Raw genomic sequence first — 22,636 nt, 5'->3', positions numbered from 1 at the left:
TTCCCCCTGCTTCATGGTATTTGGGTCTTTTAGATACCTTGTTAAACAGGCAGCTGACCATGGCTTGTTAGGGCTGTGAGGAGGCACAGGTTCTGACCATAACTCTGGTATCAGCCTAGGCTAACCTTAATCTCTCTCTCTCTCTCTCTCTCTCTCTCTCTCTCTCTCTCTCTCTCTCTCTCTCTCTCCCCCTCTCCCTTTCTCTCTCCCTCTTCATCTCATTCTCCCTCTCCCTCTCCTTCTCTCTCTCCCTCCCCCGCCTCCCAACCCTAACCCTGCTCCTTGCTTTGTAGACCAGGTTAGTTAGCCTCGTATTTGCAGAGACCTGCCTCCAAGAACTGGGATTAAAGGCACATTTTATAGTGCAGCTTGGTGGGGGAAACAGGGCGGAGGGAAGAAAGGGTTGGAATATTTTGTATGAGAAAAGAATAAAGAAAAAGTAAAGGAAATGCAAGAACGTCTCAATTTTCCTGCACACAGGAGTCCCCTGGACATCTCAACAAGATTAAGGGTCTGAGCTGAGATTCCTTATAAGAAGCTTGGGCTGAACCTGCTGGTGTTCAACTGATGGTAGGCCAGGCTCACAGCTGGTAACACTAGTCATTCTTGAAGCAGATTGTATCCCCTACACCTGCAGTACCAGCACTCAGGCGAAGGCAGAAAGATTTATGTTCTACCACACCCCCTGCCAAAGGGGGGGGGGGTAGGTAATGCATGGCCTCCCTGCCATGTATTAGACGGTGTAAGGTAGAGTCTGGGAATAGGTATGAGAGTTCTGGAACGAGGTTTGAGGCTACCAATGTCAACCATCACAGCAGTACCCACAAGGTCTCAAGTAGGAATACAGTATTTTACCCTTAGAACACAAGTAGACATTGTATCACTTCTCTCCTTAACATATAAAATAAACAGAACATAAGTAGACATTGTATCACTTCTCTCCTTAACATATAAAATAAACAGAACATAAGTAGACATTGTATCACTTCTCTCCTTAACATATAAAATAAACAAAACCAAGTCTGAAAGAATCAACTTAAAGCAAGAAGGGTTTGTTTTGGTTTTTGGTTTAAGAAAGTACAACCCATCCTGGCAGGAAAGCCATGGTGGAGTTCACGGCAGCTGGAGCGTGTGACTGGGGTGACTCTCTTCTCCATGCAACAGGAGCTGGGTGTGGAGATGCTGGCTCCCATCTGGTTTCCTCCTCTTCTTCCCTTGTCTTCAGTCTGGGCCCCCCAAATCATAGGTTGGTGTCACCCACATTCAAGCAGCTCTCCTTTCCTCAGTTAATCTCTGGAAACATCATAGAAATTTCCAGAACTGCAAGTCCTGGGAGATCCTGAATCCAGTCAAGCTGACAATGAGGATGAGCCACCACAGCTAAATAGTGAGTTCCAGCCCATCCTGGGGTACAGTGTGAGAACCTGACAAAAAAGAGGGGGGTAGGTAATACACGGCCTCCCTGCTTTACAGTCTAAGCTGGAGTCTGGGAAGAGGTATGAGAATTCTGGAACAAGGTTTGAGGCTACTGGTGTCAACCATCACAGCAAGGAACAGTCCCAAGTGGGATGCAGTATTTTACCCTGAGAACATGAGAACACACGGACCTGTCATCAGCCCTGAGTTATCTTCTCTCCCACTGAATGTCGCCTCAAGTACAAGACACAGTAAGCAATTTGCAAGATAAAAAATCTCTTGCTGGGGGCTAGAGAGGTGGCTCAGCAGTTGAGAGCACTCACTGCTCTTCCAGAGAGGTCCTGAGTTCAATTCCCAGCAGCCACATGGTGGCTCACAACCATCTGCAATGGGATCCGATGCCCTCTTCTGGTGTGTCTGAAGACAGCTACAGTGCACTCACATACATAAAATAAATAAATAAAAACCTTTTTTTTTTTTTTTTGGTTCTTTTTTTCGGAGCTGGGGACCGAACCCAGGGCCTTGCGCTTCCTAGGTAAGCGCACTACCACTGAGCTAAATCCCCAGCCCCCAATAAAAATCTTTAAAAAGAAAAAAAATAATAAAGAATTAAAAGTCTCTTGCTGGTTGCGTTCTGAAAATTCCCTAGAGTGCTTTCTGACTTACAGACACAAATAAGAGAATCTAAATTCTTATCATTTAAACATAAACATAAAATTTATACGGGACATTAGAAGCTTACAGATTTTTTTTTATTTTAGAAAAATCCAAAATTCCAAGCTTGAGTCTTCATATCTAAGGACAGAACACAAAAGCCAAATAGCACCAGATCCTATGCAAGATACAGGGCTCCTGCCACAGTAGAGCCAAGGACTCAGGCTGTGCTCAGCTGCAGGGATGTTTAACTGAATGATGGAGGGACTAGGTCTCTGTTTCCTTTCTAGACTTTCAGTGTTGGCTGTGACTTGACGTCAAGGGGTGGAAATAAAATGATAAAAATGATTAAGTTAACTTCCTTTTCCATCTCTGTGAGGATAAAGGTGGAGAAAGGGGTGCAGAATGATTTGGTTCTAGAGGAAACTCCTAGTCCTAGACCTCAGGCAATAAATATTCCATGAGTATGGTACAGACAGACCTGGAACTAGGTCAGGAAACGTGAGGAAAGGATTTGTACAGGAAAAAAAAGTGGAGTGCCCTCCCAGAGACCTGTTTCCTCCTCCTGGAGACTCTGCCTCAGATTTGTGTCCACATCACCAGAATCCTCAACTTGAAATCCCTGTCCTCTATTTCCAGGTGTTCCTTACAGAGTTAGTTTAAAAAACAGTCTCCATGTAGCTAAAACACACAAATGGATACACTTTATAGTAACAAAACAGAAGATGGGCACATTTGTATCCAGGGCTTGAAATTTCTCAGTAAGACCTGTCGCGCCCACCTCGTCCAGCAAGGAAGACGCAACACGGTTGGATTCTTCTCAACAGCCTTTACTGCAGGAGACCTTCTTTGTTGATACAGGGAGGCGGCGGCAGCCAGCCCTAAGTGTTACAGCTCCAAGTGTTACAGCTTTAAGTGTTACAGCTTTAAGTGTTACCGCGCCGAGCGGCAAAGCCGCTCGGCTTATATACACAACAGTATGCTAATCTTCTTTCAGGGATTGGTGGGGCACGAGTCACCCCACTGCATCCCAGCTACTTGTCCTCCAGAGATTGGCGAGGCATGAACTCCCATTTAGCATAGTACCGCCCCAGCCAGACTGACGTCAGGTGCAAAACTCCACGCATGCTCAGTACTGTTGTTAGGAGGGCGCCAGATTCACCTCATTATCATACAGCTGTCGCACCGCTCCCTACAAAGACCCAAATCTCAAACACCATCCTTACCTGCACTCTTCCTCCTCCTCATAATGGCAGCCACAGTTCCAGTGACCAAAACTCCAAGGAGAACCAGACCAGCAATGATCCCCATGATGGGAGTGGTGGGGGAGGGTGAAGGCTCTGGGAGAGAGAGGGTAGAGGGAGGATAGAAGTGAAGGACATGCTCAAGTTCTGCAGAAGGGCTCCTGCTTTCCCCAGGGACAGACTGTGTGCCCACACATACACCCTTTTACCCCATCTCAGGATGAGGGGCTCAAGCAGCCCCTCATGCAGCACATGGCATGTGTATCTATGCTCTTCTCCTGAAGGCACCACCACAGATGCCCACTTCTGGAAAGTTCCATTCCCTGTAGGTCTGGTCTCTACAAGGTCCATGTCCTGGGTCAGGTCCTCCTCATCCCTTTGCCAAGTCAGGATGATGTCAGCAGGGTAGAAGTCCAAGGCCCAGCACCTCAGGGTGACATCACCTTCAGGTCTAGGGTGATGAGCCACGTTTGTTTTGGGGGGATCTGAGGAGATCAGAGGAGAACAACTTGTTTTTTCCTGTGAACCATTTGAGCATTGGTCATGTGATCATCCCCGTAGTTGGGTTGAAAATTTAGAAAGCATCTCTTAAAACAGCATGGACTTAGGAGGTAGAAATACCTATTCCTTGGAACTATTCCTGATCTGTGAACATTGGCAGAAACGGGGTGAGATCAAAGTGGAACTGGCACCCACTCTTCAGAGTTGGTGCCCCTTCATCCCAGAAAAGATGGAGTCACTACCGTGCTTTGAATGTAAAATGTTCCCCCCATGGGTCAGGTGTTTGATGCTTTGTATCTGGTGATGGTGATGACTCTAGTGGAATATTTAGGATGCGGTAGCTGAAGAGAGTTGGTTACTGGGAGATCCTGTGTGTGTGTGTGTATGTGTGTGTGTGTGTGTGTGTGTGTGTGTGTGTGTACCTATACATGTGTAGCACATATCTGAAGGTCAAAAGACAACTGTTCTCTCCTTCTGCCATGTGTGCTCAGGGTTCCAGGCTCAGGTTGTCAGGCTCTATGGCGAGCACCAAACGTCTTGCTGACCCAATGATTCTTTCGTTTTGCCTTAGACTGCACAGGAATGAGCAGTGACAGCACTCAATTTCTCCACTTCTACATCACTCAGATCCCATCTGCATCTATGCCCCACGGCCATGAGAGCCCTTTGTAGGGGCTGTTTAATTTTCCTTTAAACTTTTGTTTCAAGAAGTTCAGAGGTGGGATTGGGGATTTAGCTCAGTGGTAGAGCGCTTGCCTAGCAAGTGCAAGGCCCTGGGTTCGGTCCCCAGCTGGGGGGGGGGGGGGCTCAGAGTCAGAAGACTCCTGATTATCAAGATTTCCCACACTGAGTCATTAGTTAAGGCCTCAAATGCATGCTGAATCATAAGGTTTTCTCTGAACTAAAGCTTGGCCTGTGCGGGGGGGTGGGGGTGGGGGGGTATCCAATTACTTTTACTTCACTTTCTTTTTCTTTATTGTTTTATTCTTACCACAGTTTCCAAGCTTTTGGATTCCGGGAGCACAGATCTAATTTCTACTCTTTCCCTTATGCCTTCCTTCACCACCACCAACCCAGCCATAACAAGTGGTAAGCCAGCACCTCAATTCTGACGTTCCCCCTTTCCGATTTTCACTCCAATTTGAAGTTAGAAAAGAAAAAAAGGGGGGGGGGAGCACTTGCACACCTTCTTCCCATTGTAATTCCTCCCTTAGGTGGGCAAGGTCTTTCTGGGAAGATGGCTCAGCCCTAGTTGCAAGTCTCAACCGTCCATAGGGAAGGCCACATAAGTGCTGCCACTGTCTGCTTAGAATCCTGCCCCACAGGGGTTGTTTCAGAAATTGCTGTCAGTGTCGTGACAGATCTCATGCCACGCGGAGGAAGACAACCACCCTGGTATTCCCGGCATAGGTATCCATACGCCTTAGGATGGAGCAGTCCCGGATGTGAGCCCTGTCCCCCATGCCAGTGCAACCCTCAGCCGCCATTCCACACCACACAGAGAAAAGCAGAGCCACACGAGTAATTCCCACCGTGGATGGTTTGCCTTCAATTTCACATTTTACATCCCATAGTGGGAACCATGAAACTGATCCTCCCTAGCCCATTTTGGCCCTGCTGTGTAGAGTGGTTTGGTCTGAGGTGTAAAGCGGCTTATTGCTTTCTCTGGAGAGTGATGATAGATATCTATCCAGCCCAGAAAGGACTTCAACCACAGACCAAATGAAGGATTTCCATCCAAGTCCATCAATACATTTATTGAAGGTTACTTACAGGCACGAGTGAGGAGCTACTTAGTACTCATAAACGACTACAACACCGAAAAGCCCATCCAGTATGAATGACAGCTCACAAAAGCTACCGTACTAGAGTGTGCCACCAACGGACTTCATCAATTCTCACACACACACACACACACACACACACACACACACGCACACACACACACACCATCCTGAATCCCCAGTGAGGGTAATCACAGCTATTCTGATTTTGAAACATTATCAGCCTGGCAGGGTGGGGGGTGGAGGGGGGGGGACAGTATTTCACAACAGGTGGCTTAGGAATTGGTCCCATTCTCTTTCCTTTCCATAAACTCTGCTCAAGGGTCAATAGAAGCTACCCCTCATACCTGCACGCTGCAGCATCTCCTTCCCTTTATCCAGGTATTTGAGAAGCCACTTCACGCACCTGCCCTCCAAGAAAGACCTCCATGATGTAGCAATACCAGATGCCTCCCACTTGCGCCTGGTGATCTGAGCCTCCTCGGTATCCACCGCAACCCAGGAGCGCAGGTCCTCAGTTAGAGAGATGTAATCCTGGCCTTCATAAGCAACGTGCTTATACCCACGGAGGAGGCGACGGTCTGGCCCTATGTCACAGCCGAATAGCCACTGGACAGTGTGAGACTCTGTTGAAGCCAAAGAGGTCAACACCGTGTCCTAGGTTAGTCCCGCTCATTGCACATAGCCTGCGCGTGATTGGTCAAAGCCTATTTCAAACTGAAATGAAACCACAGTAAATTTTTGCAGGCATCTCCAGGCTGGCAGGAACTTGCAGATTTCACCAACTCAGGGTATATATTCCATAGGAATACGCGGAGACTGTAGACTAGCCTTCTGAGTATGGGGTCACTTACCATTCTCTCTCTGGCTATGGTAACCGAACAGGGTCCACAGTTCGATTCGGCCAAGTATTAAGATCCCCCTGCCTAGGCGTGTCAGCTCCTCCAAATGCTCAGGATCCTGCGCTATAAACGGCACCCGCGGCTCCACCCGCTGACTCGCCAAGTGGCTGTCGAAGTTCACGATCTGTGTGTTGTCCACGTAGCCCACGACGGTGAACCGAGGTTTGCGGTAGCCAGGATCGTACAAGGTGGTGGTGAAATACCGCAGGGAGTGTGAGCCTAGGGGTGGTTCTGGGTGAACCCAGGTGGACCTGGGGACAGGTGGACCCTCTGGGAGGAGAGCTAGGGTGTGGGGCTCCGGACAAGGGTTGCAGAAGGAAGCCTGGCAGGGGCTGCCCAATTCTAGGAGGGGAGGGAGGGTTGGGCGATGACCAAGATGTAGCTTTCCCAGTGCTATCTCTGGTCAGCGCCCTTCCTCCTTCCCGCAGAAGCGGCTTCACTTTCCACCCGCACTCACCCGCGCCAGCCTGAGTTGGGGCCAGGGAGGTCACCAGCAGCAAAAAGAAGATGCGCGGCACCACGGACCCCATCCTCCGTGTTTGGAGAACTTGTAGAGGTTGGGTCTTTGTTCCTCTCTGTGGAGTTTTATAGCGTTGTGGGTGTGTGGGAGCGGATCCCCATGACTCTCAGTGGTTCTACAAAATTCCCACAAACAACCAAAGTGAACACAAGTGTGTGTCCAAACGTTATTGGGGAAAGGGGCTTCCCGTTTGTGGGTTCTTAGAATGTTCTTGATTAAAAAGAAAAAAGAAAAAAAAAAGCCAATAACAAAACCAGCCTCAGAAGGACACTCCAGGTCCATTTCATTAGTTGGGGAAGTGGGGTGGGGGGCAGCGGAAGGTGGGGAGACAACAACACTAGCCATAGTCTTAGCAGGGACTGTCTGGAGTGAAATAGAAGAGTAATACTTTCTGAGTTAGGGTCAGCAATGGAAGAATGTAAACAACTGTAGAAAGGAGACAAGAAAAAAGGTTAACCTTTTGAGTTATAAATCAGAAAAGCAACAGACTCAGCAGTGACTATCTACAAGGACCTGGATTGAGAGAGGGACTCCAGGAACGTAGTTAAGTACATTATCGCATTTAGGGTATTATTATTTCTTCCATTTCCTTCAAATGTTTTCAAATGACCAGCTTTCCAGGAGGGCTGTCTACTGGTCAGGTGATTAACAAGTCTAGTTAGATTAGTTCCTAAGAAAGGGGGGTAGGGGGCACATTAGTATGCAATATTCTAATCTCTGGGACAGATCAGAATGCAGTCAGATGTGGAAATTAGATTCCATTCTTTTGACCAAAAGCAAGTTAGACACCCCTACCTTCTCATATGGTAAATGGATGTGAGTGAGTCCATTCTTAATGACCCCGAAGCCTGGTGATGCGTGTCTAGCTGCCTAACACTGGCAGAAGCTCCTACGAATTGACAGCTTGTGAGCCAGAGAAATAAACTCTGGAACAAGGAAGCTTCAATCCTTAGACAATTTGAAAGCGAGATCCAAGATCAGGTACTTTACCCACAGCTGTTCCTCCTGCACCTAGAGCCCTTTACCACGGTGTCTCCCGGAGTCCTGGTATAGAGCTGTGTGTGTCAGGAAGTCCCAAAATTTTGGTTTCAGGATCTCCGTATGTTCTCACAGATTATTTAGGACCTCAAACATATTTTATGCAGGGTACATCTCTCGCTCTTTCTCTGGTTAAAAAGTAAAACAGCATGCTGGCAAGATGGCTCAGCAGTTGGGAGCATGTGTTGAGTTCAGTTCTCAGCACCTATGTCTTGTGACTCACAGCTGTTAAGTTTCCAACCCTGGACAATTGGCTGAGGGGCCTCTTTAACAGACCAAAGTGGACCGACCAGCCTCCAGATTCTTCTGCATCTCTTAGTCCCAGGGTGTGGCTGGAGTACCCCACCCTCTATCCTGAATTCTCAAGCCCAGGGATTCCACTGTCCTCCTCTCCCTCAACCCCTTTAGGCTCTTCCCTAAGTGATCCAGGCATTTTGGTTCCCTGCCCCTTTTTGTACCTCTGGCCTCCTGGCTGCTACACCGGGTTTCCCTCTTCTCTCCCTTCTCCTCCCCATCTCCCCACATGGCCCAACTCAGTCACATCCATTCTAGACTCTCCCGGATGTCTCGGCCTCTAGCTGTGCTCTCCCTTTTATCCACAATATTTTTTTCCTCACCATACCTAGGAGCAGTCATGTCCTTTTCTTTCCCCTTTATTCCTTCTTTCAATAGTCACCTATAACCCAAGCTCTAGGGGATCCATGCAAGGCCTTTGAATATACTTTGAATAAACTTGACCTTGCTTCTCCTGCAAACCCTTCCTGCTCAGTGAGTCACCTGAGAAACCTTGAAGAACAGACGTTGTCATGCAGTATTTTTCCCCCTCTGTCAAAATGCTTACCGAGGCTCTGCTACATGCACTGAGCAGCCTTACCTTCCTCCACATCCAAACCATCTTTATTATATTTTCTTTGTGCTTTACCTGCATGGATGCATGTGTACCACAGGAACAAAGTGCCCACAGAAGCCATCAGATCCCTTGGGAGTGGTATTACAGTTGGTTATGAGCCACCATGTGGATGCTTGGCCTTGATCCCCTCCCCCACATACACATAGAAAATTTCAAAATTAAATGTAATTTTTTTTGTTATTTTGTCGTACTCCACCCACCCACCCCAGGAGCTGAGGACTGAACTCAGGGCCTTGCGTTTGCTTGATACATTGTAGCCAATGACTAAAGAACCAGCATGTGGGAGGTTAGACTGAGGATGGAGGTTTGCCATGAGTTTGAGGCTAGCATGGGTTACATGAGACCCTTCCTCAACCAAAGAAACATAGATGAGGCTGGGCAACAGTGGCACATGTCAGCCTGACCTACTGAGAGAGTTCCAGGATAGCCTGGGCTACACAGAGAAACTGTGTTTCAAAATACCAACCCAAACAACACAAACAGAAAGAAAGATGAGCAAGCTTGTATTTTTCCACAATGTCACAATTGATTACAATAAATTCAGTAAGTGAATTCAGTTTCTGTGGTGGGAATTTGGCAGGTAATATTGCTTTCCTAGTAATCTAATTGAAGCAAACCCATATCCTTTTATTCCAATGTTAATTACTAATAACAACTCAAATATGACATATCACACAGTATGTATGTGTATATGTGTGTGTGTGTGTGTTCGCGCGCGCGCGTGCGTGTGCGCGCACACCTGCTTGCCTGTGTGTGCACTGGTTGTTTGCAAGAGCCTAAGGGGGCCAGAAGAGGGAGTTAGACCCAGAAACGGGAGTGGTTCTGTCCATACTCATGATCTCCAGATTATCTGGGTTTGAGGAATTTCATTTACACAGCTACAAAACAAAATTGCCCAATATGGCTGTTGGAATCCCACCCTTGCGCCCATCTTTTGTTTTTTTTTTAATATGATAACTGTGGGCGTATGTAATCAGCCATATCTCCCTGAGGGCATCACATTTGTAAAAGTGGGCAGACATCCTGTAAACAAAATGTTGAAACACAGCTCCTGGCACCAGGTGCAGGAGGAAGAGGGTGGTAAAATTCCTGGTCTCTGCTGTGACTCTCTTGTCTGCTCTTCAAGGGATGTATTTGAGCTGACAAGAAAGTGAGGGTTAGGGATTCCTCCTTAAATTGAGTTCCTTTCTCCAGCCTACCATTGGTATCAGTTGTGTGGTCCTTCACCCTGAACACTCTGCAGGTCTGAATTCTGGAGAAAGCCTTTCAGTCATCATGGTCTCTCCCCACACACCGCAGTGCTGTAAAATCCACAGAGGAACAAAGTATCAGTTCGTCTAGACCTTATAACACCGAGGATGGGAAGCTCCGTTTTCTCTGTCCTCCTACCATTGCTGCTCAGCCGAGCTTGGGCATTGAACCAGGTCGGCGCAGGTGAGTGCAAGTCTGGAGGGAAGCTGCCTGTGCGAAGGAGAGCGAGGCGAGGGAATGGAGGGGTGGGGGGTAGAGGAGGGTGGGGTGGGGTGGGCAGCACTCAGGAAACCGTGCCGCTGAATCGCCACACCAGACCCTTCCTCTCCTTTCTCCAATCTGTATCCTGAGTCCTGAGCCCTGCTCCCCCTCCTGGCCCCAACACCTCCACAAGTTCTGGAAGAAGGGTTTGTGACTTACTACCTTCCGCCAGGCATCCATTCCTTGCAGTTTTTTGCCACTGCTGTGACCCAGCCTAGTTCGAGGGAGCATTCCTTCATCTTTGTCGGCTTTGTGGACGACACACAGTTCCTGTGCTACAACAATCAGGGGGAAAGTCAGAGAATGGAGCCGCGCGCTCTGTGGGTAAAGAATATGGGGCCCGGATATTGGGAGCGGCAGACTAGGATGGTCAAGGACATTTCCAAGAATTCCCTAGTGAACTTGCGGGAGGCCATGAGTGTCTACAACCACAGCGAGGATGGTGAGTGACCCCTTCACATCCTTTAAGGACGATCCTGAGTTCCCGGGTCCTCGGCTCCGAGGTTTGGCCCGAGGTTGCAGGACTCACGGGGATCCAGGACCGGGTTTTGTGCACAGTTTTTGGTCCAAATACGACCCGGGCGGGGCCAGGCACTCATGTCTTTCAGTGTGTGTCTGGCTGTGACGTGGGGCCAGATGGACTCTTCCTCCGTGGGCACGAGCAGCACGCATACGACGGCCGCGACTACCTCGCTCTAAACAAGGACCTGCACTCCTGGACGGCAGGTGACACAGCAGCGCAGATCACGCGGCGCAAGTGGGAGGAAGCTGGTGTCGCGGAGCAAAGGCGAACCTACCTGAAGGGCGAGTGTGTGGAGTCGCTCCGCACATACCTGGAGATAGGGAAGGAGACTCTGCTAGGAGCAGGTACGCGGCCGGCCGCGAGGAATCTCCTCCATCTATCTTTGGGTTGGTGCTCACAATCTCCCTAGAAGGGAGGAAAGTGGGCTGGGCTAGAAAACTGCTTCTCTTCTTTGCATCTGAAGAGGGAAGAGTGTTCTGGGTTTCCTAATCTAATACTAGACAGATACTCTCCTGACTTTCTCTCAGTTGAGTTGAGACTCTGTCTCAGGAAAGGAGGAGAGACGATCCTGGAACAGCTGCTCCCTTCAGTCTGCAGCCCTTTTGTGAGCCATGGCCTTTCTCAGGCCCTGTTCTCTGCCCACACCCAACCTCTTTGGAGTCTTGACTCCGGTGATGCTAAGTCTCTCAGCCCTCACCCAGTCAGAACCTTTCTCCTTTCTCCGCTGGGAGTCCCGAAGTTCATCTTGTCTGAGTCATCCTATTTCTAGAGCTTTCCAAGGAGCAGATTATTCCGGATGCCTGATTCTAGAATACTGTATGGTGCTTAAATCCCTCAAACACTCATTCTATTTCCAGGATGGCCTATAAACATTGCCACAGTTCAGGGAAGAATCCAAGATTCCCGAATTGTCCAACTCTTTTCCTCAGATCCTCCAAAAGCACATGTGACCCATCACCCCAGCCCTGAAGGTGATAACACCCTGAGGTGCTGGGCCCTGGGCTTCTACCCTTCTGACATCACCCTGACCTGGCAGCGGGATGGAGAAGACCTGACCCAGGACATGGAGCTTGTGGAGACAAGACCTGGGGGTGATGGAACCTTCCAGAAGTGGGCAGCTGTGGTGGTGCCTTCTGGGGAGGAGCATAGATACACATGCTGTGTGGAGCATGAGGGGCTAACTGAGCCTCTCCTTCTGAAATGGGGTAAGGAGTGGTGTGGACACAGAGATGATCGTTAGGAAAAGTGGAAGCTCTTCTGGAGACCCTGAGAAGGTCATGGGTAAGAGCTGAGGGCTCACACCTTCTCTTTCTTTCCCTTTCTTTCCCAGACCCTTCTAAGCACACCATCCCCATCATGGGAATCACTGCTGGCCTGGTTTTCCTTGGAGTTGCCTTCACTGGAGCTGTGGTTGCCATAGCGATGAGGAAGCAGAGAGGTAGGGAATGGGTTATATCTGAGGGCCTTTGTCTTACTGTTAGTATAAGATACACACATATATGTGTGCTTATCTAATCTAGGATGTCGTGTTCTAACTCCTTCTAAAGCACATTTGGAAAGAAGTGACAAATACCTCACATGGACATGACTCAACATGACATCCAGATGGGACAGGTCTCCAAGCTGGAACTTGGAATACGAGAAGAAAGGATCTCCCTTCTCTTATTTCCTGATTCTGCTCTAGGTCTTCCGATGATAATTCCAAAAACCATTCCTGAAGTGCTAAACCCCGGGAATTCTGCTAGGATCCCCCATCCTGCCTCTCTCCCCATCTTTTTCTTCCCACAGACGTAAAAGGACGTGGTTACTCAGTGTATTCAGAGAGTTGACTTTTCCCATTCTGTTTCCATCCCTTGGCCATTTGTTTCACCTCTTGAACTCTGTACTTCAGGGGGATACCCCTCTGAGAGTCTAGAAAGGAAGCAGAGACCATGTCTCTCCACCACCTTCCCATAAGCATTCCTGCAGCTGAGCACAGCATGAATCCTTGCTGGATGACCACGTGCTGGACTTTGCTTCAGCACACAGCGATAAGGGAAGGCTGAAACTGCAGAGAATGTGCTCAGCAAGGGTACATTGCTACAACCAGTTTCCAGGAGCTACAGGGAAACTGCCCGGGCCACAGTGACCCACACCTGTATCCAGCACCGGTGTCCAGTGGCAGGAAGTGTATCCCGTGTGGCACCTGGAGTTGATAGGCTTGTGCGTTCTCCACCCAGCTGTGAATACTCAAACCTGGTTCCATAATGAAATAACAAAGTTACCTTCAACCCTTTATATCACATATAAAATTCCTGTATGCTTAATAAATGACCAGCATTTGGATTCTTTACCTAGAATTCAGTCCCTTTACCTAGAAATCAGTCTAGGGGTTTTTCAGATAGCAAATAGTCAGAGGCTTCCGTTATATAATTTACTCCCTAAGTCTTCTGTCTGAAGCTAAACCCCATAGGAGAGAAAAAAAAATGTATCTGTCAACACGACAACTTACGGCTGATGACGGGAGTCCTTTATTGCTTTCTCAAGGAAAATTAGACATTCCCATTTGAGGTTGCTGTTCACTGTGGGTGACACTCAGATAACTGGTGTCGATGACCACAAATCTTGTTCTAAATGATTTGGGCTCCTTCCCAGACCTAGATGGTTGAACAGGAAGCCCCAATATTATTCACTCCCTGTCTTGAGAAAGACTTTAAATTTTTTTATTATTATTTATGGGCACGTGTGAACATGTGTATGTGTACTGCCTGCATGAAGGAGCCTTCAGAAGTCAGAAAACTTGTTGGGTCCCCTAGAACTGGAGCTGGAGATGATCATGAGCCACAGTGTAGATGCTGGGAACTGGACCCAGGTCATCTACAATGGCAGCCAGTGCTTCCAACGACTAAGCCACCTCTCCAGCCAGTTATTTTGATAAAGCTTTGCTTGTTTATTTAAGTTTGTGTATGAATGTTTATGTGCAAACACTGTGTGTGTACCATCTCGGGGAGACCAGAAAAAGACATTGGATTCTCTGGAACTGAAGTTACAGGCAGTTGTGAGCCACCATGTCTACCAGGAGGAGCGGAAACTTGGTCCTTGGCAAGATCAACGCAAGTTGTTAACTACTCAGCTACCTTCTACCCTTCCCCCATCCTTATTTTGGCAGGGTCTCACACTGTACCCAGGCTGGGCTGGAACTCGCTATGTAGCTGTGGTGGTGAATCTTCATTGTCAGCTTGACTGGATACAGAATCTCCCAAGAACTGTCTGTCAAGTTGTTTCCAGAGAAGATTAACCTGAGGAGGGGAGAGCTGCACTGAACAATTTGGGGGCCCAGATTGAAGACATGGGAAGAAGAGGAGGAAGCCAGATGAGAGCCAGCATTTCCACACTCAGCTCCTGATGCATGGAGATGTGAGTCCAGACGCATGGTCCAACTGCCATGAACTCTGCCATGCCTTTCCTGCCAGAATGGGATAGAACTTCTTAAGTCAAAACTGAAATAAATCCTTCTTGCCTTATCAGTTCTTTTAGGTTTTCTTTCATTTGTTTTGTTTTTGTTTTTATATTAATGAGAAAATTGAGTGATATGGTAGTTTAAATTGTCTGTCTACTACCATAAATCATCCTACCTCTGCCCGAGTGTTGGTATTACAAGTGTTGGGGACTGCCATCTTCTATAAATTTAGTAGGGGCCTTTGTGTGTATTAGAATTCTATCGGGGAAATCAGGCCCAAGAACTATGGGACACACACAACTAATAAAGTGGTACATCTCCCTCATCAGAGCCCCAGAAAGATGTGGACACCCAGCACTGTAATGCCATTGGTGCTATACCAGTCTGTCATTTGACCCTCACATGTGCACCAGTGACTGACAGAGAACTCCAGACTGTCCATGGGGCTTCAGCTCAGCTATGTGAATGTAGCCTATTTTACCATAATTTGCCCATCCTCCTTGAGTCTCTCTGAACCTCTGTTTCTTCATCTGTCCTTTCCTTTCCCTAATCCTCATCCCACCTTTTTTGCCTCTGTAGCTGGACTCGTTTCTCAGTCTTCTGCTCAGTTTTTGACTCTACAGCACCAGCTTCCTCCTGTACACTGTTTGGTTCCCGACTGTGATGGTTTATATATGCTTAGCCCAGGGAGTGGCACTATTAGAAGGTGTGGCCCTGTTGGAGTAAGTGTGTCACTGTGTGTATATACTTTAAGACCCTCCTAGCTGCCTGCAAATCAGTATTCTGATAGCAGTCTTCAGATGAAGATGTAGAACTCTCAGCTCCTCCTGTACCATGACTGGTCTGGATGCTGCCATGTTCCTGTCTTGACGTTAATGGACTGAACCTCTGAACCTATAAGCCAGCCCCAATTAAACGTTGTTCTTATAAGAGTTGCCTTGGTCATGGTGTCTGTTCACAGCAGTAAAACCCTAACTAAGACAGAAGTTGGTACCAGAGGCTGGGATATTACTGTGATAAGCCTGACCATGTTTTTGTTTGAGGAATGTGGATTTGGGGAGTTTGAAAGCAGTAGAATGCTCTAAGTTGGGCTTTATGGGCTATCCTAGTGAGGAATGTGGAAGATTTTGTTGCTGAGAGTGATTTGAACTGTGCAGACTTGGCCCAAGAGGTTTCAGTGGAAAAGAATATCAGAATGTGGTCTAGAGACTGTGTTTGTGGTATTTTGGTGAAGAACGTGGCTACTTTTTGCTCTTGTCTGAAGAGTCTGCCTGAGGGGTAAAGAGATTCAGATTAATTGTGTTGACAAAGAGAGTCTCAGGAATGCCCATGTTCTCTGGTTAAATCTCATAAAGAGGATTTTAAACAAGTGTAGCAAGCTTAGGAATGAAAAATATAAAAATATATGGTTCAAGTATTAATGGGGCACCAGGAAGTGAATGGAGCTGAATCCTGTGTTCAAGGAGATAACAAATTAAGGGAGTGTGGCTTTGGGGCAAGATCTTACACAGCTAAATTTAGATCCAGGCATGGTGGTATACACTTTTAATCCCAGGAGATAAAGCTAAGCAGATCTCTGACTTCAAGGCCAGCCTGAGACAGATCAAGTTCTAGGTGAAGAAAAGTTTAAAATCCAGGCACAGTAGTCCACACCGTTAATGCCAGGAGACAGAGTCATGCAGATCTCTGAGTTCAAGATCAATCAAACTTGCTACAGAGCAAGTTTTGTGTAGGAATAGAAACCCTGACTAAGACAGAGGCTATTGGTGAAGCCTTGTTGCAGTGGAAGACCCCAGTGTATTGGAGATGCCAGTACCAGGGGATGATCACCAAGAACAGCCGCAGCAGTGGAGTGGAGTCAACCAGAGCCTAGAGTGCTACAGCGGGCGGAGCTGGATAAGTGACACCAGCCCTTTGAAGGAGCCCAGAAGATCATGTGTGGATCCCAGACATTGAAACAAGAGGTTGTAACATTGAAGTTGCCTTGTAGACCCCAAGATGTTCAAGACGCCAGAGCCACAGACTATCTGCTGAGGAAAGCCGCTAACAGGGAGTGGAACCAGCCCAGGAGAAAGAGTTTGTTACAGTCAACAAAGATTAAAAAAATTTTTTGGAGATCTGAAGACTGTTTCAACGTCACACATGGAGATGCAGAGTTTGGAATTTGACCAGCTGGTTTTCTATCTTGATTCAGGAATTATAGTTTAAGTGATTGGATGACTCTCAGAAGAGACTCTGAACTCTGGACTTTTAACCTTGTCGAGACTGCTATAGACTATGGGGACTTTTGAAGTTGGACTAAATGTATTTTTGCATTATGTTATCTCTAGGCATGGTCCCCATAGACATGTTTAGACAAACCTATGGGGTCAGGGAGTGGATAATAATGTCTTGTTTTTTTGTTTTTGTTTTTTTTTTAATGAAAGGTAAGTCAGCTATAGTGATCCAGGCCTATATTCTCAGCACTTGGGGGCGGGGTGGGGGCGGGGTGAGACAGTCCTATTACAGAGTTCGAAGCCAGCACAGACTACATAAGACTTTGTCTCTACCAAACAAAACCCAGAAAACAAAAGACATTTAAAAAGTGAAAATACCCTTTTTTTTTTCCTTTTTTTCTTTCTTTTTTTTTTTTTTTTTCGGAGCTGGGGACCGAACCCAGGGCCTTGCGCTTGCTAGGCAAGTGCTCTACCACTGAGCTAAATCCCCAACCCCGAAAATACCCTTTTTATCCTGTAAGTAATCGCTGTTGGATAACACAACTATTAATAAGCCCAACTGCAATTGGGTTCCTCAGCCTGGAGTCATGCTAGCATGCCAACGGATCAGCCAGCTGTCAGGAGTGGTACGGCAAACGTGGAAAGTGAATTATGAAACTATTACGAGGTCATAGATCCCATGAAAGCATCTAAGTGACTTTGAGGGCCCCACAGAACATGCTTTAAAAATCGCTGTTCTGGGGGCTGGAGAGATGGCTCAGCGGTTAAGAGCACTGACTGCTCTTCCAGAGGTCCTGAGTTCAATTCCCAGCAACCACAGGCTCATAACCACCTGCAATGAGGTCTGCTGCCCCCTTTTGGCCTTACAGGCCATATATGCAGACAGAATACTGTATACTGAATAAATAAGTGTCAGCAGACCACAATCTCAACTTGGCACTGTTATACTTCACATCCAGCTGTACTTATAACCATCACTACCACCCTCCCAGACAGACAGATTCCTGTTGTCTCCATATAGGGCGCCATCCTGTGGTGAACAAAGGTACTGCGCATGAGCAGGCTTTGCACCTGGCATCAGTTGGCCGGTAATATGCTAATGAGGGAGCAGCACCATGCTAATGAGGTAATTCATGCTCCGCCAATCCCTGAAGGACAATTAGCATAGCCTCAGCCTGCTGTCTATATAAGGCGAGCGCTCTTGCTGCTTGAGGTCTCCGTCCCTGTTCAAGAGAGCTGTACAGTAAAGGCTTGTTCGCAGAAGAATCCTGTTGCCGCGCGTCGTTCTGCGCGACATCTCCACATCACTTAGTTTAATCTATAGAAGAGGCTTTTGAAGCAACACAAGACTTTCGGGTAACTCAATTGTTTCTTTGTGGCGATGCCTCTTGCAAGGCGGTCTTAGAGGAAAGAGAACAATTGGCTTTCCCACAAGTATCTCCTGCTTCCAATAGTCAAACCTCTCAGGAAGAGCATCAGGGCAGACATGGAACCTAGGAAAGAGGCTGGCAGACTAGGGCTAGAGCTGCAGGCTGTCAGTGCACCGAGGCCTTCAGGCATGGTTGCTGACAGAGGGTCTAATCTGCACAGGAAAAGGTACCATTGGATGCATCTGTGAGGCCGAGAGTTGTCCCGCAATATCTTTAGCAACCCCATTTTGTGGTGCTAGAGTTGGAAGGTTTCTCAAAAATCGGGTAATCTGGAGATCAATCAAAGGTATGGATGGGGCCCGAAGGGATTAGGAACTCCACAGGAAGACCAACAGAGTCAAGTAACCCGGACCCTTTGGGGTTCTTAGAGACTGAACCACCAACAAAGTACATGCACAGGCTGGACCTAGGCCTCTGAACAACTGGAGCGGGGGCTATCCCAAAAGCTGTTGAGTGTACATGGGGTATGTTCTACTAGCTGGGCTGCCTTGTCTGGCCTCACTAGGGGAGGAAACACCTAGCCTTGCAGAGACTTGAACCCCTCTGGGTTGGGTAGGGATGCTAAGAGGAGAAGGGGATGGGGGAAGGATTGTGGGAGGGGGGTGGCTGGGAGCGGGGCGGTGAGTGGGATGTAAAGTGAATAAGCAAAAAGGAAATTAAAATTAAATTTAAAATAAAAAGGTATGGACAATATTAAGTCCAGTGTTTCAAAGGAAGGTAAGGTCTCTGAGGGAGAATGTATGGGTTTTAGGACTCCACTGCTGGTGGCAACCAGCTGCTCCTAAAATGTACGTGACTGCTTCTTTGGGGGACCCATTTGGACAAAATCAAAAGCATTTTGAGTTGGGCTTTGGGGTGCCCTGAAGTAGCTCTTGTTCTAAGTTAGAGCAGGCATTTTGCAGATACTGACATTTGAATCTCTAGGCTTCACAGTCTCGTTCATCAAGAGCTTTCTGAACGATGTCTAGAAAGATGCCCTGTTTTTTTCTGTTTAAGAAATCATCAGCTCATTGCATGAGGATGGAGACTTGGGTAAAGGCTATGGAATCTAAAACATCCCTAAGTATTGAAGAAAATACTGAGGGAAATTCACACTATGCCCAAGGTATTGGACTCCAGGTAAAATTTCTCCCTCTAATCACGAGTGCAGAGAGAAATATCAAGCCAGGGTGTCAAGTAATCTAAAGGAAAGAGGAGCAGAGGCCGGTCCCTGTAAACCAGGACACATCTTCCTGAGGGACTTCAAAGACGCATAGCATGCTGGGTTTTGTTTTCTGCAAACCAAGGTATTTGATTTCTGAGTCCAATTTCCTTCTTCCTTCACTGACAAGATTGGCTTTACAAGATGAAGAAGTAAAAACAAAGCCAGATAAAAGGGAGAATTTATTATACATCCTTTCTTCTGCATCTTTAAGAGGTGATGTTAGGCTCAGAAAGGGGATGGTTTGTTTCACTTCTCATGAAGGGCTGGCTATCCGTCTGTGGTCAGTAGCAGTCCAGCCTCATTAGCCTGTGAGCTACAGCTAGATGAAGCTTCCTGTCACGTGTCATTCTGCTATCATGGTTCTAAATCAAGACAACTTTCCAGAAGGGCAATAAGTAGGAAGTGTGAGGGCATAGAAGTAAAACCACCTCCTTGTGATTCTATATGGTAACATTAAACTTAAATAACAAAATTCTCTCTAAATATACACCGGTGAGAAGTCAGAAAACAAAAGGGCCTGTAACACTAAGAGTGCCCGATACGACTTGGGCTGTGACAGATGGACCATTAAAATGGTTTGTTTACTGACTCCAACAACAGCTCGAAGGGAATCAGAAATGTCAGTTGTTCACAATTTCTCTGATCCAAGAGTAGAGAAAAAAAAAATCACAATAAAACTCCAGTTCTGAATCTTCTATTTTCAGCTCTAGGCCACCACTAAAGACTAGCGTATGTGGTTTTATCTTACTGGAGGTGAAAAGGGACCTTTGGAGGGCCCTGATATTCAAGGAGTACGCCCTTTAAGGGTCCCCACAAAAGCAGTAATGCTATACGGTCTGTAAGATTCAAAGGCGAGATTTGCTTAACCAGTTATTTTTTTATTTTAATTAGACGAATTCACTTAGTGTTATATGTGAACATTTTGCCTGTGTGTATTTATGTGCACCGTGTATGTGCACAGAGGTCAGAAGGAAGCACATCCTCTGGAATGGTAGTTACAGGTGGTTGTGAACCAAGTGGATGCTTGGAATTGAATCAGGATCCTCTATAAGAGGATTACGTGTTCTTAACCTCTGACCCGCTTCTCCATTTTGTTCATTTAAAAAATTACTTTCCTGCTGGGCAGTGGTGGCAAATGCTTTTAATCCCAACACTCAGGACAGAGGCAGGAGGATCTCTTAGTTTGAGGCCAGCCTAGTCTACAGAGTGAGTTTCAGGACAGCCAGGGCTACAACAGAGGAACCCTGTCTTGAAAAACCTACATTTCATACATACATACATACATACATACATACATACATACATACAAACATACATATTTTCCCCCCAAGCCAGGCATAGTGGCACACACTTTTAATCCCATCACTCAGGAGGCAGTGGTGTTTTGAGGTCAGCCTGTTCTACCCAGTGAGTTCCAGGACAGCCAGAGCTACATAGTGAGAGCCCTCCCCTCCCCTCCCCTCCCCTCCCCTCCCCTCCCCTCCCTCCCTCCCTCCCTCCCCTCCCCTCCCCTCCCCTCCCCTCTCCTCCCTCCCCCCCTCTCCTTCCCCTCAAAAGTCATATTCACTTCTTGTTTTCCTATACATCATTTCCAAAGAATCTTGTGGCTGCTTCATTATGTCTCAAAGAAACCCAAGGCAAGTCTCAGCCCCTGCTGCTCTGCCAGCATTTCTCACACACACACACACCCCCCCCTAAACCTCTCCAACCCAGGGGCTGGGCATCTCTTCCCTTTCCCCAGCTTCTCCTTTCTGTAAAACTCAGCCATTTTGGCTACATGGGTTTGTAGCCTCTTAGGCTATGCCTCCTCCTCTCTTGCCCCTTCTCCCTTTTCTTCCTGTTCTGCCCTCCCCCAAGCCCCTCAGCCCACACCCCTCCTCTCCTGGCCCAGTTCAGTCTGTACCTTTCCAGATGTATCCAGGTCAACTCTCCCTCATATCTACAGTAAAAAAACAAAAATCTTCTCTTCAACTATTTCTACCAGCAGCCATGTCCTCATTCGCACTCATGCTTCTACTCGACATTTCTTTTTTTTTTTTTTTTTTTTTTTTGGTTCTTTTTTTCGGAGCTGGGGACCGAACCCAGGGCCTTGCGCTTCCTAGGCAAGCGCTCTACCACTGAGCTAAATCCCCAGCCCCTCTACTCGACATTTCAAGATGGAGCAGTTCAGCCAAGTATGCTCCTCTGGACCTCTTGCTTTATACGGTAAAGTGAGCTCCTGACCACAGTGGAAATGGAAAAGAGTTTGTACTCAGGTTCTTCAAGGCCGAAAGTTTGTTTAAGCCTTTCAATTAAACCCCTGAGGTAAACAAACAAACCACGACTCAGACTCCTAACCCGGGTATCACAGTTCACGAACCCTGTAATTCTGAAACTGTAGAGGTCGAGCAAGAAGTCTTGTCGAAGGTTCTAGGCCAACCCTGGGCTACACGCCAAGACCCATTTCAAAACAAGGACAACAGAAATAGAAGACACACAGTTGAACCAGACCCAAAGATAGGCCACAAAGTGCTTCAAGTGGTGGAGCTGAGGAGCCCAGATGTTGTTGCCACACCAAGGGCCCTGGATGTTGGGCACAAAACTCCGGTAGTTGGAATTTCGCTTGCTGGGATTGGGGTAAACCACAATACCAGTATTTTCCTGCTCTTTTTTTTCCTTTTTTTCTTCTGTCCTCTTCCTCTTCCTCCTCTTCTTCCTCCTCTTCCTCCTCCTCCTCCTTCTCTCTCTCTCTCTTTCTCTCTTTCTCTCTCTCTCTCTCTCACTCTCTCTCTTCTCTCTCTCTCTCTCTTTGAATGGAAAGATTACTTTATACCATTATTAGAGTAACTACTTTGCTGTTGTTGTTGTTTTAAAACAGGGATCACAGTTAGAACTCCTGAGGAGATTTTGGATTCAGATTTCCTAAGGTCACAGCTGTTACAGCTGTGGAAAGGGGATCCACAGAGATGGCTCAGTGTGAAGACCACTTACTGCTCTTCCAGGGGAGCCAACAACCGTCTGTGCTTTACATTATGAGACAGACTTGAAACCTTGTGAGGATTAAGGGCAGAATAGTATGGATGAAAGTGATAGTTTGTACATAAAGTTCACATGGGATGGATTTATGATTAATCTTCTTTTTGGAAACAATCTAGGTGCTGGAGAGATGGCTCAGTGGTTAAGAGCACTGACTGCTCTTCCAGAGATCCTGAGTTCAATTCCCAGCAACCACATGGTGGCTCACAACCATCTGTAATGAGATCTGATGCCCTCTTCTGGTGTGTCTGAAGACAGTGATGATGTACTGACATACATAAAATAAATCTAAAAAAAAAAAAAAAAAGAAACAAAGAAAAGAGAAAAT

The 22,636-nt window shown here is 47.1% G+C and overlaps 3 protein-coding genes across 8 annotated transcripts in view; 2 read left to right on the top strand and 1 right to left on the bottom strand.

Annotated features, from left to right (window-relative positions):
- Window positions 1–3,279: 3,279 nt before the first annotated feature.
- On the bottom strand, window positions 3,280–7,031 carry RT1-M4 (RT1 class Ib, locus M4). The gene is made up of 5 exons (NM_001168343.1): window positions 6,959–7,031; window positions 6,454–6,720; window positions 5,947–6,225; window positions 3,524–3,799; window positions 3,280–3,410 (listed from the first exon to the last, which is right to left on the bottom strand). Exons 1-5 carry the CDS (start codon window positions 7,029–7,031, stop codon window positions 3,280–3,282), a joined length of 1,026 nt encoding a protein of 341 aa, NP_001161815.1.
- A 3,296-nt stretch (window positions 7,032–10,327) lies between these two features.
- Window positions 10,328–12,592, top strand: RT1-M5 (RT1 class Ib, locus M5). Of its 2 annotated transcripts, none has more exons than NM_001048045.2 (6): window positions 10,328–10,403; window positions 10,654–10,923; window positions 11,073–11,348; window positions 11,934–12,209; window positions 12,335–12,442; window positions 12,552–12,592. In NM_001048045.2, the coding sequence occupies exons 1-6, from the start codon at window positions 10,328–10,330 to the stop codon at window positions 12,590–12,592; spliced, it is 1,047 nt and encodes a 348-aa protein (NP_001041510.2). The 2 variants fall into 2 exon arrangements, with proteins under 2 accessions (NP_001041510.2, NP_001161825.1); NM_001168353.1 differs by having other exon boundaries at window positions 12,525–12,592.
- Window positions 12,593–17,862: 5,270 nt separating this feature from the next.
- The window catches only part of Zfp57 (zinc finger protein 57), a 19,916-nt gene continuing 15,142 nt past the window's right edge, over window positions 17,863–22,636 (top strand). For 2 of the 5 annotated variants that reach the window (XM_063279194.1, XM_063279195.1), the window contains exons 1-2: window positions 17,863–18,015; window positions 18,250–18,375. The gene's annotated coding sequence lies outside the window, so the exon portion shown is untranslated. Of the gene's footprint in view, window positions 18,016–18,249; window positions 18,376–19,085; window positions 19,209–22,636 lie in introns of all 5 variants that reach the window. The other 3 variants (XM_063279197.1, XM_063279196.1, XM_039098787.2) reach the window with 3 other exon arrangements.

Source organism: Rattus norvegicus, chromosome 20 (genome assembly GCF_036323735.1).
Source record: "Rattus norvegicus strain BN/NHsdMcwi chromosome 20, GRCr8, whole genome shotgun sequence".
In the NCBI taxonomy this organism is placed as follows: Eukaryota; Metazoa; Chordata; class Mammalia; order Rodentia; family Muridae; genus Rattus; species Rattus norvegicus.
Note: the sequence above shows the minus strand (reverse complement) of the source record. Positions and strands in the feature narration are given on the sequence as shown.